Here is a 17298-nt window from a genome sequence, read left to right as displayed (position 1 = left end):
TCACTCAGTCTCCCCAAGGCCGCCCACTGCCCGGGAGCTGGCGCAGGGTCCCCCACAGAGGGGCCCCAGGGGGCCGGAATCAACATCAACGGTCCTGGAAAGTCTTTTCCTGGCCCCTGGGAAAGCTGCGCCTGTGTTTCCAAGGGAAGCGGCCTTCAATAAAACGTCTTTAAGGCACTTATCTAAACAGATGGGGTTAAATGAATAATCTGCTATTCAATTAATCCTGCTCCTTTATAGACGGAAGTTTAAAGAAAGCTCTATTGTGGTTTATGCGAGTGAAACAATATAAAAGCAAAACCTTGCCCTGACGTATTAAAAAACCCGCAAACCCAAAGGCCCCCTCCCCAGGCTGCAATCCCCAGGGGAGGCGCCAAACCGCGCCCCCTGCCAAACTCCCGGAACTGCACACCCCCTGACGTCCCCTCCCTGCAGTACCCAGAGCTTAGGCCCTGGCTCCTGCGAGCACCCGGCATCTGGCCTCCTTCCCTTCCTCTCCACACAGGGCCCTGGTCCCTGCAGGTCTGGGGCTGTCCTGCACATCTGCTCCGGCGTGCATTGGCCTCTTCCCAGCCCCCGGAGCCTCCTTCACCCCTGAACCCCCAGGTCCCCAAACTTCCCGAGCCTGGCCTTGGCTCCACAGCAGCACCCCCAGCACACGCTCCCAGGCCCCTTCATGGGTCAGGTTCCAGCATCGCCAGCGATCGAGACTCAGCTCCTCCCCAGGCTGGACGCCTTCTCTGTGTCCCTGGCTCCTGGGCACGTCTGGGGTGCGGGCACCAAGGCCCTTCGGGAAATCGAGAGTTGACGTTGACCTCACCTGGGCCGTGGGCCTCCTGATCTCAGTGGCTTTGCCTTATTTGCGCTGAGTCTTCGGCACCCAGCTTGGGGCCTGAGGCACAGTCAGTATTTAGTCAGTGTTTTCAAATGAAGGAGCTGTTTCTGGATGATTCCACCATTTCTCTGCTCCGTCAGCTGGGAAAGTCTGGACGCCACGCCCCATCTGGATCTCGGCCTGATACCTTCCCCAGGACAAGGGGCCAGGGCTTCTCAGAGAATGCTGATTCCAGGGCCAAGGCAGGAGAAGTAGGAGCTGAGACTGACACATCTCGAAGGTCCCAAAACCCAACTGTGGGGGGACCTCCCACGGACGCCGGAGCCGCCGCCACGGCTCCCTGAGGCCAAACCTGGAGGGATTTGAGCACCGGAGTCTGTGGAGTCGAATTAGACTGTAACCCACAGAAGGAAATGAGTCCCCCTGAGTCTCCTCTGATTTAGTTGGATGATGGGACCAGCGAGTACATTCGGGCGACTGTCCCATCCGGAAGAATTCCAAGGAGTTCACCCCCATCTCCAGAGGCGGCCAGACCCTTAAGTGTGGGCCTCACAGGGTCACTTCCCTCCGAAGGAGGTGAAACGGGGTAAGAGGAGTGAATTCATGGACAAGAGCCCTGGCAGAGCCTCCTCAGACACAAGCCGGATCCTCAGCCCAGTGCGCCACAGCAGGAACTCTGGCGAGAGTTTACGCTGGTGCGCTCTGACCGCGGCCGGGGATCCAGGCCAACGGCAGCTGTGACAGGTCCCGTGGATGGGCTGGGACGAGACGGGCACCTTCCCCTGTGGCTCCCTCCCCAAACGCCCCAGCTCACCCACGAGGAGAACCGGGCAGATCCCAGCTGGGGACGCGTCCCCAAACACCTGGCCAGCAGTCCTCAGCACTGCCAGGTCATCCGATCAAGGAGAGAGAAACCGCACAGCCCAGGGGAGCCCAAGCTCACGGGAGGCGGATGTCGCATGGCGCCCTGGGTGGGGTCCTGGCACAGACGCCAACCAGGTAGAAACGGAAAAACTCTGGGTAAGGCGTGGGCTCCTGCGAAGAGTCATGTGCACAAGTGAGGCTCAGGTGCTGAGGCAGAGGAATTAGGCGTGGGGTCGACGGTAGCTTCATGTTCTTGCGCATTTTCTGTGGATGTAAACTCTCGTCAGAGTTCCTGCTGTGGCGCCTTGGGCTGAGGATCCGGCTTGTGTCTGAGGAGGCGGCTGTTTAAGGAACTGGTGTTGCCAGGTCGCAACCCCGGCCTGGATCCCGGCCCTGGCCCGGGAAATTCCCTGTGCCGCGGGCGCGGCCTAAAAAGAGAAAGATAAAATAAACGGTTGTAAAGAAAGTAGTTTGTTTTTTTTGTTTGTTTGTTTTTTTTAAAAACAACCTGCCAAAAATAGCCTTAAATGTTGATTAAAAATCCGTTAAAGTTGTGCTAAACTCCGACTCTCCGACTGGAGCCTCCGGCGTCCTGAGGATTTTCACCAGCGTCATTCTCCTCTTACAGCGTGGCGTTTCCGGGTGTCCCAGCGGCAAATATCACTGGGGCTGTAGATCAGGGCACACACAAGCCCCTGGAAGGCATCCAGGGAAGAAATAGTGTCGTGAGTCCAGAAATTACGTTTTCTGATGCTCTAAAGATTGATTTTCCTAGAAGTTTGGCTCGCGTAACGCTTTTAAACAGCACGGCGTCCCTGACGCCGGCGTCTTGGTGCCGTTTCTCCCCATCGAGCGTTTCCGTGCGACTCCAGGCTCAGCAGTAGATGCTAAAGGCAACGCTGTTGAATGTCTTTCCTCAGGTGTCGGCGTTTTCTACCTGGGAGAAAGAATTGCATAAAATCGTGTTTGATCCGCGCTATCTCCTGCTAAACTCCGAGGAGCGGAAACAGGTAAGACGGGAGGTCCGGGCCGGCCTCAGGGACCCGGCGTTCTCGGGACACGCCGCAAGGGGGACGCGCCATCCCGAGGTCCCTCGCTGCCGGCGGGGACGCCGGGAGGACGGCCTGTGGGCTTGTGAACCGCACGCGCTCCGGGTGCAGGGAACCTGGTCACTGTTGTCAGTGAGCCGCCCGCTCGTGACCTGTGAGACAGGTACTCACGTGCCAAGATGGAAACGCAACTTCGGCAGCACGGCCCCTCCTAGATGACTGGTAGAAAGATCTTAGATAACAACGTGCTCTTTTGTCATAGTGATAATAGTGAGAGGGGTGCAGGGAGCAGTTACAGCGTGCGTAAGGGATGGATGCTTCTAGAAAACAGCCCCAGAAAGCAAGAATGGACTCGAGGTAGCTGACCTGGAGGTCATTTTCCAGGACACTTGACAAGGGTCTCCCCTGGCTTGTTGACAAGTGACGTCACGGAGCCAATAACATTTCCCAGTTACGCAGTCGGATGGTGGGACGGGTTGTGCTGACTGACAGGGAGCAGCTGGTGCTGCAATGGCTGAGCTTTCGCAGCCTCATTGGGATCTGGTGGTTCCTGGGGCCCATCTGAGAGGGGCCCTGAGATGAACTCTGGAAGGATCCAGATTCTGGGTCTGCATCTCCGGTTCCTGCCCTGTCATGTTCCTCCCTCCCTCCACCCTCTGAACCCAGAAGGATGCACGTGGAACGTGGGTGGTCCGAGTCCCTGCTGAAGACAGAAAGCCCCACGAGAGTCGAGAGTCGTCTCCAGGCCTCGGGTTAAATGCCTGGTTCCTAAGAGAACGCCGACCCCTGCAGTGCAGTGGTGTTGTCGTTTCTGTGCGACGTGGCCGAAGCCGAGTGGGTGAGGGAACCAGCGCCTGGGCCCCATTCAGAAAGCAAGTCCTCGTGACAAGTGACTGGGGCTGGCGAGCCCCAGTCCTGGCATCTGAGCGGGACCTGCTGTCCCAGGGCATTTGCGGGGACACCGAGGCGCCTGCCCCCGTGCGTGTGCATCCGTCCTTCTGTGGGGTGAGCAGGGGTCCAGGCTGCTGCTCGGACCTGTTTCCATGGCAACAAAGCGCCCACTTTCTTCCGTGGAGAGATAATGGCCCGTGCTCTCCCTTTTAAAAAGTCACTCCTCACTTTGAGTAAAACGGGTGTAATTTGTTAAAGAGGAGAAAAAACCTGTGACATTAAATGTCAGCAGCATAAATAAAGCAGAGGGTAGAGGGGACGGGGTTAGAGGATCCGTGGTTCTAGAGAGAGAGGAGAGCAGCTGGGTCTCTCCTGCCAGCTCTGACCCCACTGCCATCTGGAGTCTCCATCCAGATTGAAAATTAATAGAGCAAAACTCCGACTGATGATGGGGCCACGCGCCTTTGTTTGGATGGAAACCCTGCAGTCACCTTTTTCATGAGCCTAAATTCTAAGAGAACCGAAGAGCTTCCGTTGCCACTTGCCTTGAAGGTGAGATAAGCCGGTCATGTTCTCCCTTAAATACAGACGCACGTGCTCCATCTCAGTCCTGTTCCTGAGTATTTCATTTCTCGATGATTCTTCAGGAGGCACGTAGCATTTTGTATTTATGATCCTATAAAGACTTTTGCCGTCGCTGAAGTGGAATCTGAAACCATCAGGCAGAACCAGAGGAGACCTCTTCTGCCCGGGAAGTGATGGAGGCCGTGACCGGCCACGTGGTCTCTTCCCGGCCACGTCCTCCGCTGGGATGCCCGAGACCCCCTAAGCGCTGGGGCCACATCCAGGGTCTGCGGTGGCCAGCCGCTCGGTCGGCACAGACCTGCCATTTACTGGCCTTCCAGGAGCAGACGTGGGCTTTTAATGGTCTCTCTCTGTTCACATCCACGTCTAACGTGTCTTGAGGCGTGGAGAACGTGGGGAATGGAACTGCTGCCTTCGCTCTCTGGGGGCTTTCGTCTCTGAGTGACAGTGTGCTAGTGTCAGCACAGTCGTTGGTCTTGTTCTCACCCAGGGAGGACCCTCTGGTCGGCTGCAAGGAGGGAGGCCCCGGTGCTGCAGGTGCCCAAGAGCGGCTTCCGGGCGGCGGGGGTTGTCTACCGGCCACTGTCCGTATCCCTCGGGGTCGGGAGATGTTTTCCTGTCGATGTTCAGAGGCCTCTTCTGGTCAGGCTGGGAGCGGGAGTGCGGGGCCTGGGGGTCAGGCCCTCCCTGGCTGTTTCCACAGTGCCCAGGAGAGACTCGCCTTGTTCACAAGAGCCCCTGGGGAACCAGAGCCGCGTTCCTAAGTGGGTATTTGGAGATCAGGGTGTGGGAAATCAGAGATGCGGGCTTGACCTTTTTTTCACTGGTTTAAAATCAGTGGCATTTGGAGACTCAAATGCCAGTTACGTTGCCACAGATTCCTAGAACAAATTATGCACTCTCGTGTCGTGGTGCTGCCAGCAGGGATGTGAAAGTCGGCGAGACAACGCATGCAGGTGAAGGCTGCTCAAGGCGTTCCCAAAGGAGAACTATCCAAACCCTGGAGCTGAGGATTTCCGAGCTGTGCGCCGCTCCCCCGACCACAGCCTTTAGAGAGGACTGTGCACCCTGGATTCCTAAGGCTGATTCAGGGTTTGACCTGGAGCTGGTGCCCAGATGTGGGGAAGCACGTTGACCTCCTGGGAGAGCAGGTGCAATTGTGCACTCAGTTCCATGGAAACGCCGCAATTGAAGGCTCTTGCCTCTCGCTGCAGCCACTGTGAAAAAGGGGCTTATCCAAGATTCTGTCTGTTGTTTCACCTTGTGTTTGAAATACAAGATACCATTTCTGATATGCCTTCTCATAATAGTTCTCTTTTGTGTGTGTCTTCAGATATTTGAACAGTTTGTCAAGACAAGAATAAAAGAAGAATACAAGGAAAAGAAAAGCAAATTGCTTTTAGCCAAAGAGGAATTCAAGAAACTTTTAGAGGAATCGAAACTGTCACCCAGGTAGGGCGAAAGGGTTACCCCTGGTGACTTCTGGGGCTGTAAACTTAACAGATTTTGTAGGAGGACTTTTAGTCTGTTTAGGTTAAATCATGTAACATGTGTCCCATGGTTATCAAAAGTACAATTTTAAAAACGCTTTGGAGGGCGTTCCCGTTGTGGCTCAGCGGTTAACGAATCTGACTAGCATCCATGAGGACACAGGTTCGATCCCTGGCCTCGCTCGGTGGATTAAGGTGTAGGTCGCAGGTGTGGCTCGGATCCTGTGTTGCTGTGTCTGTGGAATCATCCTAGGAACCCCCACATGCCACAGGTGCCGCCCTAAAAAGCAAAAAAAAAAAAAAAAAAGAAAGATACGCGTTGGAGGAAAGCCAGCCTTCTCCCCAAGGGCCCCCTTCCCCGTCAGCCCAGCAGCTGTTTGTTCATCAAAGGCCCCCAGCCGTTCCATCCATGCTGTATGGTTTTCAGCAGCTCTGACTCCAAGGCTAAAATCACTCAATAGGTCAGCCCTCTTGAGATGGGGCTTAATTCTTGATCTAATGACCAGGGGCTAAACATGCAAAACACTTAAGACACAACAACAGCAAAAGAAACCCCACCAGCCCCCTGGGTTCCGTCCACGTGCCTGGCGGTTGTTCAGCATGTGAGATGATGCTTCACACATGCAAAGGGGCAGAGCGAACTTGGCCTTCAGCTCATCCAAGGTAATCAGGCATCATCCCCATGAACTGAAATAGGAAGATGACGTTAGAAATTAGAAAAGTCCATAGGCTTAATTCTTCTTTAAAATTAGCTTCTGTTGACTAACATTTAAAAGTAATACATGTGCTGTTTTTAGAATTTATAAAACTAAATTTTATGAGCCAGAAATGATTCATTTGGAAGAATTTTTATTTCAAGTGGGGACATTATTTTCAAATGGGTATTTAGATATTATTATTTTAAATAATAATGCTGACCTTATGCCTTTTTAACAACACGTAAATCAACCGTGTTTCAATGGACACTGATGTTTGCTTTCGGTGCCGACGTGGCATCTACAGTCGGATCAATAATTGGTTCATTCACTTGGTCGGTAATGGGATGATGTAAATTAATGTCTGTTTTGTTGTCCTCATAAAAGTTTTCCAGCTACTTGCAGGATAGACATTTTCTGAAGGGGGGGAAGAAAACAAAACAGAACAGGTGCTCCGATTACCGCCATCCTTGCTTAAACGCTAACGTAGAACAGCAGATGCGGGGCTGATGATTTGTAAATCGTGGTTGTCTAGGAGGACGCGGAGTTGGAGCTGGGGCTTGGCTCTGTCTTCCCACAGGGCGACCCTGCCCCTCCTTGGCCCTGGCCGTGGGGCACTGGACCTCATCTGAGGGGGTCTAGCCACCCGCCTCGTGGGTGACCAGGAGGTCGGCGTGCGGGCTGCGGAGCCAAGTCCCGGGTGCCTGGCAGGTCCCGGAAGCCGTCGTCATTACCACGAGTGCCGTCCTTAAAGACAGGCAGCCCCTGTCTTCTGTGCCTCCACTGGCAGAATGTTAACGATAAGCCAGCTTCTCCCCTCCCATGAGTAATTAGGAGGGTAAAGGAGAAAGACTCAGGATGTATTAAGCAGTTAGGAAAAGATCTCACACACACACGCACACACACACACACACACACACACACACACACACACACACACACACGGAAAGCGGGTGCTGGAAACGAACTCGCGCTTCTTTGAGATCAGGTTTCATCACCTGCTATTTTTCAGAAACGTCCCCTGGGCCGGTATTACTTTCATAAGCATGAAACTGTTTTATTTCAAAGACAGCCAAGTCTGTGGTGTTTCAACCCCTTTCAGAGCTCCTGCTCTTAGGCTGCCCAGCCCTGGGCTGGCCTGGCTGGGTGTCTGGCAGCCGTGAACGCGTCCACCAGTGTGTGGGCGCTTAGCACGTGGCGGCTGCTGGGCTGGACACCCCGGATGCCCCGTAGAAAACCGAGCGGATAACCTGCTTCCACTCGAGCAGGGAGAGGCGGTAAAACTGCACAGTTGAGGCTTCACAAGGTGCCACCCTGACTGGAGCCCCCATGGCAGCTCAGTGGATTAAGAACCCTACATAGTGTCCGTAAGGACGCAGGTTTGATCCCTGGTTTCGTTCAGTGGGTTAAGGATCCGGTGTTGCTGTGAACGGCAGTGAGGGTCACAGATGCGGCTTGGATCCCGTGTGGCTGTGGCTGTGGTGTAGGCCGGCAGCTGCAGCTCTGATTCGACCCCTCGCCTGGGAACCTCCATGTGCCTCGGGTGCGGCCCTAGAAAAAAAAAATGATACCCATGAAAGAGGGACGCTCAGGCCTCCGGCCTCTCGTAGGGTCTGGTCCTGACGCCAGTGAGGGGAGAGCTTTAAATGACGAGGGAAGGGCGTGCCAGGCAGAGGGAACAGCATGAGCAAAGACCCCTCAGGGAGGAGCTGGCTGAGAACGGAGGGGACAGAAGAGAACCTGGGTGGCCCGGGCAGAGACAGGGCCGTGGGCCGCAGGAGCCCAGACTGGGACGCGGCCCAAGAGGCAGGGGAGGCCAGGCCCCTGGAGTCCCGATGCGGCGCTGGCAGGTGTGCCCCGGCCCCCGAGGGAGTGACGCGCAGCCTGGGGAGCAGGCGGCGTCGCGGGCACAGTCCTGTCCCCTGGCGGCCGAGCCCCTGCCGAGCGCCCCGGGTTGTGGGAGGGAGCTCCCGGCCACTTCCTCGGGAAGGGCCTCAGCAAGCTTCCTGTCTTCCAGGAGCACGTTTAAAGAGTTTGCCGAGAAGTACGGCCGTGATCAGAGGTTTCGACTTGTCCAGAAAAGGAAGGATCAGGAGCATTTCTTCAACCAGTTCATCCTTATTCTGAAGAAGCGGGACAAGGAAAACAGACTCAGGCTCCGGAAGATGCGATGAGTGTGACGCAGCCACGGGCCGAGCGTGGCCGGGGCGGGGGCCCGCGCCGGGGTGGGGGCCGCGCTCTCAGAGGATTTACTGTTTCATATTGAAGCTCCCTTTTGTAACGACGTTCAGAGTTTGATGCATTTCTAATCGCCATGGTACATCGCTCCCTTAATTGTTTTAATTATGCAAATTACATGTAATATAGACAAATTATAAATCCACTGCAGGTTTGTAACCCAGCAGACGCGGGGCCCATCTCTCACGCTCTCAGGGCGTCGTCACGAGTGGATCGGATTGTTGGAAACGTCTGGAAACCCCGGGGAGTCCCCCCCCCCCCGCGGGAGGGTGTTGTGACCTGGGTCCCCACGTCTTGCTGTGGTTTTCTGAGTAGCAGAGGCTGTTCATTGTTCTCCTGACACCTGTGACCATGGACACATGGTGGCCCCCCCTCCCCCCCGAGGGTCAGAGGGGGATGGCCACCCCCCCGGGGGCGTCGGGCCTGGAGAAGGGGGCTGCCTGTCTGCAGGAGGTCCGACTTTAAAAAGAATTATTTTGTACAAAATCATCCTACTAATATTTGAGTTATTTTCTTGTATGCCCAGAGTTTGCATGAGATTTTTCTCACCATCTTTGTATAAAAAATTTTAAATTTTTTTGAATTAATAAATATTTTAAACCAGTGTATTTTTGTGGCTCAGACGTCCAACACACTCTTAAGCAACAAAATTGTGTTCCTACCAACGATACTCTCACTGGAAAGATTCATAAAACGTTTAGGATTGCCCACCAGGGCTGGAAACGTACTACCCGAACAGAAATCTCGCTTTTCCGAGTTGCTAGCCCCGGGTGGAACCGCATTGGATAAAACTCCAGCTGATTAATTATATTCTGTAAATTACTGCACACCTGTTCATCGGTTGCAGATTTGCGGAGTCTCTGGAGTCTATTCAGATTCACGGCCTTTGTCCCCAGCACGCAGTGGCACCTGCCCCACCTCCCTTCTTTCTCAGCACTTGCATCCCCAAAAAGAACACGTTCTGGGAGTTCCCGTTGTGGTGAAGCGGAAATGAATCTGACGAGTAACCAACCATGAAGTTGCAGGTTCGATCCTTGGCCTACACCCCAGCTCGTGGCAACACAGATCCTTAACCCACGGAGTGAGGCCAGGGATTGAACCTGCGTCCTCGTGGATCCTCATCAGGTTCCTTAACCTCTGGGCCACGAAGGGAACTCTGTAATCATGAACTTGGATCTAAGCGACGCGCTTGAAGGTCGTAGCTGGAACGACATACACTTTCTGTGTCTACATCTAAAGTGACGTCTGTCACTGATCAATTCTGTAGGAGGTGGGAGAGCACCTTGGGTCCAATCAGACCAGCCCTCAGGGAGAAACACAAGTTTGAAAAAAGCTGGTTTATCTGTGTACCTAGACTGCATTTCAGATATTTGCTCCTTTTCAAGGCTGCAGAAGTAACTCACCTTTTTTCAGTCTTCTGCATGTATTCAAGTTACGGTGAAAACACAGTTGACTAAGGTTTAAGTGACAACTTCTTTTAATTTTGGCACATTTTGCTTTTGTTTTCATGCCACTGGCATAGCTTGGGTTAACTCAGTAGCAACTTCGAAGCAGTTAGAATTAGCAGGCATGGAGCCGCCGATACATGGTTGCCAGAGACCCTGGGGGTGGGCGCGGGGTGGGGGGGAAGAGAAATGGGTGAAAAATAGAGAAAAAAGAGAACTCGCATCTGCCATCTTCTCTTTAAGAAAAATATTTGTCAGAACCCGAGAGAGTATCCGTCAGCTAATTGGAATCCAATCAAAGGACAAAGGTGAGTATTGGAGGAAGAGATGGGTCTTTCTGCCTTTGATCGATCGGTTAAAACCTCCATTCCTGCCCCAGACGCCAGAGCTTCAGGACAGCGTGGCTCCAGTCCTGGCCCCCTGGTCACCCTCGGCTTCTCTCCCTGGTGTCACCCACACAAGAACCCATCCTGCAGACTGCGCTCGTCCCCCAGGCATCCCGCGCCCAACGCCACCCCTGGGACCCAGGTTGGCAGCGCCCCTCCCTGCTCCCCCTGCGGCTGGAGGACCTTGGTGATGCCACATCCGTCACTTCCTCAGCGTCTCGGACCCTCTTGCCCAGGGCAGACCTCTCTCTCTGAGCTCAGCCACTTTGATCTCCTGGGGCGGGGGGCGTTGGGGGGGCAGCCAGAATCGGCGGGGCGGGGGGGCTGGACCTGGGCCTCCCTGGCTGGAGCAGTGTGATGGGCGTGGAGCCGACCCGGGCGAGCGTGCCGGACCCAGCAGACCGCGCCCAGCCGTGTCTCTGTCCACCCCTCACACCTCTCCTTGTGCCAAGTGGTTTGTTCTTACTCGGTGTTTACTGGCTTCACTGTGTGGTAGCTCGTGGCTTCCTTCAAATGATCTGCCTCAGACGGTTCATCAACCAGAGCGAGAGGAAATTGTCCCTCTGTCTCCCCCCGCCCCCAAATATGTAAACTTTGCCTTGTCCTTGTCCCTGAAAATGCGTCAGGTGTGAACCAGGTGAAGGGCTTCTGCTTATTCCTGAAAGGCTCTCCAGGTAGTAAGTAAGGCTTCGTGGGGTCCCTGCTGTGCAAGGACTTAAGGAAAAGCGCTTTAAAATCCACCGCGCTGGCCTTTGCAGACGAGGCGGTCAAGAAGGGGCAGCCCTGAGGGCAGGGGGGCCACGGGGAGAGAGGAGGGTGGGGCCGCGAGGTGGGGGGACTCAGACGGCGCTCAGGAGAGAGGAGGGGGAGGCAAGCAGAGATGTTTAAGGGGATCCGGGGACCTGCTCCTGCGATAAACGCCCTCTTCCTCCTCTTTCTGAGAAATCATCTTTACAATGTGCGTTACACTTGGAAGTGTTTTCATGCTCAAGACAATGCCTGCTCATTGCAGAAGTGGGGGCCCGGAGACGTGACCTCGCTTTCGGGGGGCAGGGCCTGGGTGTGTGGGGGAGGGCGAGCAGTGTCCTCCCACGTCCAGTTTTGTGACAGATCACCTTTCCAAAAACGCCATCCCCGCCCCCAGCCCGGCGCACACACCCCCGCGCCCTCGTGCCCATGTCGCTGGTCCTCCTGACGCGGGTGGGGTCGGGCGCCGGTCTGCTTCCCACAGGAGAGACAGACGATGTGCTGAGGCTCGCAGGCCAGGTCCTGGCGGTGGCGCGGGCTCTCTGGCCCTCCTGAAGCCCCAGACACAGGGAAAGGCCAGGTGCACGGTGGACCCCGGAGCAAAACAGCCGAAAGGGCTGTGCCCTTGTTCTGAGCCCCACGGTTCGGAGCGAGGGTCAGAGCGAGGTGTAGCCAGACAAGCTCCCGCGCTCCCGGTCCTAGCCACCCGGACGCTTTACAGGTCCGTAACGGAAACAGCGTGGTGGTGACGCCTGCTCCCCGCCAGGCCCCGGCCGAGGGCCCCCTGTCCTCTCCACTATCCCCTGAGCTGGGTCCCTTCTGCTTTTATCCTTCATCCTCAGAAGACCCCTCACGTCTGGAAGGGCAGGCCGTTCACTCTCAGGCATGTGGACGGTGACGCAGGGACCCGTCTGACTCTGGAATCTGGGCTCCAAACCACCACCCTCCCTGGCCCCTGACCTCCAGGGCACGAGGACACGAGGGCAGCGTGGTTGGAGGTGGTCATCTGGTTACTGCTGTGGTCTCTGCACGCGGGTAGAGAAAGAATTTTCCAGATTTAAACCAAGGTGGAGAAAGGGCAAGTTTATTGAGGCAAGGGACGCTGTTGGCACAGTGGGCAGACTTCTGACCGGCAGGGAGAACCGACCCTGGGCGCGGGGGTGTGTCTGTGTTTACAGCCCGGGGACAAAGAAGAGTGAGGCGTGGGCTTCCCACACACCTGCTGACCTGCTGGTCGGCTGGGGAAGGATGGGGTCTTTGGATACACCTGCTGGTTGTTTGGGGGCGTATGTTGCCCTATAGGGCCAGGGTAAGGGGAGGGCCACATACCTTCCCGAGTGGGGGGCAGGGAGGAGCAGGCCAGGTTGCAGGGGGCGGGGCAGCCCTCAGGAACATTGTAACGGTGACACTGAGACCGGTGGGCCGCTAAGGTCTGGTCCTTCTTATCTCCTTGGGGAGGCCTTGAAGTCCCACAGTCACCGTGTGTCCTCGCCCCAGGCCCAGCTCGAGTGCAGAGTCAAGTGCTCCAGGAGGGGGAGGGGTGTGGCAAGGGGGGGGCAGTGAGGGAGGAGGGAACAGCACAGAAAAGGGTGTTGGGACATCTTACTCCAGCAAAGGGAAGGGGTGACTTTCAATCGTGGGTGACGCCAGCTGGCAGCCCTCGCCTCGCTGCATCTCCCCGCGCGAGCCCGGTGGGGACCTGAAGCCGTTCACTGCGCACGGCTCCCTGTTAACTCGGCACCGGGCCCCGCTTTTTCAGAGGCAGTTCATGTTGGGCGGTGTGTGAATTTGCGGCGCCGGCAAGACCGTCCTGAAATGATAAAGTACTTCCAGCCCAGTCCCCTCTCCCACATGCTCCCACCTGCGTGACCTCAGTCTGCAAACGGCACATGGAAAGAGCTGCCCCTGCTCTGCGGCACCGCCTCTCCGCACAGCCAGTTCGTCATCAGATGACTCCGCCAGCTCCTGCTCTTGGACGCCCAGCCCGGCGATCTGGTCCGCACACGGCGAGGAAAACCCGAAAGCTGGGAGTGTGCAGACCCGGAGCCTGCAGCTGGATGACGGCTCCGTCGCCATCCACCAGGGCGTCAGGGCGTCAGGACGCCGCCGCGCACAGCGGGGTGAGCCCGGAGCAGGCCTCGAGGAGCCGCCCCGACCACCCTGTGGAGATGGGGCTTCACCCTGGTGCGCCTGCCTTTAGCAGTTTGGGCCCAAACCAGAGAGGGCCGTTGTTCTCCCGTTTTGCCTCTGTCCTTAGGATCCTGGCTTGACTCCCGGGCTGGCATGACCTGGGAAGGCCGTGTCGCCTCCAGGTTGGCAGAGGGTCTCATGTGCAGGTCAGCCCCCAGGAGGGAGGTTCCCCTCGAGCCCGCAGCAGCCTCCTGGCCAGAGTCCAGCTGCTGCCCCTGGACAAGCTCGGTGGGTCCCTGACCTCATTCACTCCTTTGTTCCAATCGTCCTGGGTCACGTGCTCCAGGAGCACCTGCCCCCGGTCAGGACTCAGCTCACCTCTGTCCAGGTCAGTCCTCCACCTGCCCGCCCGGCCCTGGGCAGCCTTCGGGGGCCCACCTGGGGACACCATCAATCCTCCAGGGGTTGTGGACACATTTGGGTCAGTAACTTCTGCCCACTGGTGGGGAAGGTCCCAGACGCAGGCGGCAGCAGGCCGCTCACCTGCTTCTCGGGGGACACTGAGCTTTGTCTTTCGTTGTTTTTAAATTGTTCATGGAGCTGGGATAGAGAGGAAAGGAAAATAAGGGGCCTGTCTGTCCATCTGTCAGGTCCCTCGTTTTCAGAAATGGCCCCGAGCTGATGGGAGTAGCACAGGTGACCTTCCTGTCCCTGGCGGCCAGCAGTCCCGCCACCCGCCCTCACCATGGGCTCCAGGCCCTGCCTGCACAGCAAGCCTCATGCTGGCCGGTGCCCGGTGTCGGAGGCCTGTGCCCGTGGGCCGGCCAGGCTGGGGGACACCTGCCCGGGGCCGTATCCCGAGTCAGAGAGCCAGTCCCCTCCCTCTTGAGCCAAACATCGTCTCCTCCAAGGCCCTCTCCGCCTCCCCCTGCAGGGAGGGCCGGGACCCGCAGCCTCTGCTCAGCTCCAGCTCTGCCGGCCTCCCGGGCAGGCCTTTAGCCCGAGAACACGGCTCTTCCGCGGGAACCAGAGGCGGGGTTGCAAGCAAGGTCTCACCCACAGGCCTGTACCCGTGACGCGGGCCCGTGCTGTCCCCTGCCGGTCAGGCTGGCCCAGGTCAGCCGCAACCGCGTCTTATGGAGGGGCTCCTGTCCTTCGGTCTGAATTCGTGCTTCTCTGGTTCTGCCGGGCTGGGACCTCGTGAGCTACGGGAGGGGACTCACCGGACACTGGTCAGAGCCAAGATCTCCCCCACCTGCTCCCGTGTCTGTCTCTCAGTCCTGGAACCAGCTTCGCTGCCCCACCTGGTCCAGCGGGATGGGGTTCTCTGGGGGCGCAGAACGGGGTCGAGTTCCCGGCTGTGGAATAGGAGAGAAGGAGGTTTTGGCGAGAGATGACCCTGTGGCTTTGTGGCCCCTGAGGGCAGGGCTGGCGTAGAGGCCTCTGTGTGCCCTGTCGGCTGGTGGCGGGGTTCCACCCTGAAGTGCTGCTGAGCCAGCAGGGCGGAACGCTGATGGGCATGGACTCGTGTGTGTTGTGTTTACGTGTCTGTATGTGTACACCTGTGTACAGTGTGTGCACAGCTGGTGATGGTGTCTGGTACATGAGTGTGCACCCCAGAAGCCCCTCTGTCCACACCCCTGTCCCCCAACCCACGGTCCTAGGACAGTCCCTTCCCTTGAGGCTTCTGGGGGCCTCAGGGGGCTGGACGCCTGCCCACCCCATGCCCCGAACTCTCTCCCGTCTCGGCGGGTGTGGGCCTGCCTTCGGGGAGACGCCCCCCACCTCGAGGGGCAGCAGCTGGGAACATGGACACACAGGGCCTCGGTTCCCGGGGACATACGCTTCCCCCTGCCGGAGGAGCGGCCGGGTCGGTGGGTAAACCCCCAGCTTGAGTCACCTCTGCGTCCCTCAGACACGGGCCTCTGTGTTGCTGTCCTTTGATTCTGCCTGCAACGCCTGGGAATCTGGGCCACCCGCCTCCAGCCCCGCTCCCGCCACTTCCAGTGACTCACCTTCTGGTCAAACCCGTGGAGCAACGAGTCGTGGTCCCTGCTCTGCCAGCTTCCTCGGTTCTCCAGTACGCACGTCTAACGCCAAAGTCGGAGGCCCACACCCCCACTTTTTGGAGCTAAGACTAATGGATTTGAGGTGCGCACTGGATCCAGATGTATCGGCAATTGTGCCTCCTTCTCCTCTGTCCCTCCCTCCCTCTCTCTCTTTCTTTCTGTCTTTCTGTCTTTTTAGGGCCACAGCAGTGGCATATCGAGATTCACAGGCTAAGGGTCTAATCCGAGCTACAACTGCCGGCCTACACCACAGCTCACAGCAACACAGGATCCTTAACCCACTGAGCGAGGCCGGGGATCGAATCCATGTCTTCATGGACACTGGTCGGGTTCGCTATTGCTGGGCCACGGTGGGAGCTCCATCTCTCTTCTCCTCTCTTGCCTTTTCTAAGAGGGCACACTTCCCTCTGGGACGTGGAATGAGACATGCTGATCCGCCCCCGGCTTCTCCAAGAGAAGTCCGCCTGTGGCTGCAAGCCACCCACCACCCCCGTGTCTTGAGACGCTGTCCATCCCCGCCCCGCCTGCCCGTTTTCCACCCGAGCGGGTTTCCCTTCAGGACAAAGGCCCAGGTTGGAGAGAGCTCGCAGGGAGCTCGTGTTCACGGCCACTAAATTTTGGCTAAATCACAGGTCCAGGGCCGTGATGGGAAGGCATAAAAGAGGCCCACAAAATACAAGGGATTTTTAGGTTTTATTTAGGACATAAAAGCAATATTTATTACGGTCCTGCACATAATAAATATTTCTTGCCACATGCATCATCACTTTGCAACTTACACCATATTTTAGAAATGGAAACGGCCCATAAAGGCGCCAGCGCGGCCGCCGTGAAGGCCCCGCAGAGCCCTGGCCTCGCCGGGAAGCCCTCCTTGCACTGATTCCTGAGGCCCTGATCTCTGGCCGACTGGCCAGTTCGGAGAGGTCAGAATGGGCCTGTGGAGGCAGGCGGGCGGGGGTGGGGGGCGATGGAGATGGCAGGGATGGGGGCGCAGACCCCCCCACGTGAGCTGGGGAGGGCGCCAAGAGCAACTCGGCACCGCGATTCTGCACTCAATCGGCCCTGCAGAGGTGTTCTTATAATCCCATTTTCTCATTATTCAGGCTGAGTTAGGACAGAGGATATATAACCTGATTATGCACCATATAATGTATTAAGCCAGGAAGGTCTTAAAATTAAAACATTTAAAAAGAACTATCTGGGGAGGTAGTTAAAATCCATTTAAATCCTTATCAAATAATGAAAATATCTGCAGAAAAAAAAAAATCGCCTCTCAGCTGCGTGTTCACTTCTGCTATCATCTGTGCTTTAGTCTAAGAGTCTGAAGACAAATCTACATGAAAATCTTTAGGATTCAAGTGTTCCTGTTGGCCACAGGCTGAGAAAGCAGGCCAGGTGCAGGGCGGCTTTTTAAAGGGTTCTTAATCGCGTAGGGTTGGTGGCTGCGGGGTGGAGCGGTGTCCTCGGCCTGTTGCCATCCTCCCACCCACCCCAGCAGCACCGCCTTCCCCTGGACTCGGCCTGGGGGCAGCGTCGGGCAGCACAAGCCACCCAGTCCCTCCTCTGCGGCCTCCAATTGCCCTCCCGTGGGTGTGGTCTTGATCCGCTGTTTCCAAGCCTCCTTCAGCCCTGAATCCCAGGATCCACCTGCCAGGTGCCGATGGGTCCCCGGGTCGCCCTGTGCCCAAGAGCTGAGCAGTGCCCCCAACAGCCGACCTGGCTGGTCCTGTGGGTGGGAGGCGCCAACCCCATCCCTCCCCAGCCCAGTAGCGGCTGGTCCCCTCCTGACCTCCCAGGCGTAGGATGGAGCCAGGGAGAGGCCAGAAGCCCCTCTGCCACCACAGCCACCAAGCTGGGCCCTAAAGCTCAGGCTG

General features: G+C 56.9%; 1 protein-coding gene across 1 annotated transcript in view; it reads left to right on the top strand.

Annotated features, from left to right (window-relative positions):
- Positions 1 to 9251, top strand: part of TCERG1L (transcription elongation regulator 1 like) — a 180514-nt gene extending 171263 nt beyond the window's left edge. The window contains exons 10-12 of the mRNA XM_084997466.1: positions 2620 to 2709; positions 5558 to 5676; positions 8427 to 9251. Of these exons, the coding sequence (XP_084853592.1) occupies positions 2620 to 2709; positions 5558 to 5676; positions 8427 to 8583 (366 nt within the window). The 3' untranslated portion in view covers positions 8584 to 9251. The remainder of the gene's footprint in view (positions 1 to 2619; positions 2710 to 5557; positions 5677 to 8426) is intronic.
- The last annotated feature ends 8047 nt before the right edge of the window (positions 9252 to 17298 follow it).

Source organism: Sus scrofa, chromosome 14, assembly GCF_054392235.1.
Source record: "Sus scrofa isolate SSC_HxYL_T2T_F1_AM1 chromosome 14, Sscrofa_HxYL_maternal_Yorkshire_Landrace_v2.0, whole genome shotgun sequence".
In the NCBI taxonomy this organism is placed as follows: Eukaryota; Metazoa; Chordata; class Mammalia; order Artiodactyla; family Suidae; genus Sus; species Sus scrofa.
This window is presented reverse-complemented; position numbering and strand designations above follow the sequence as displayed.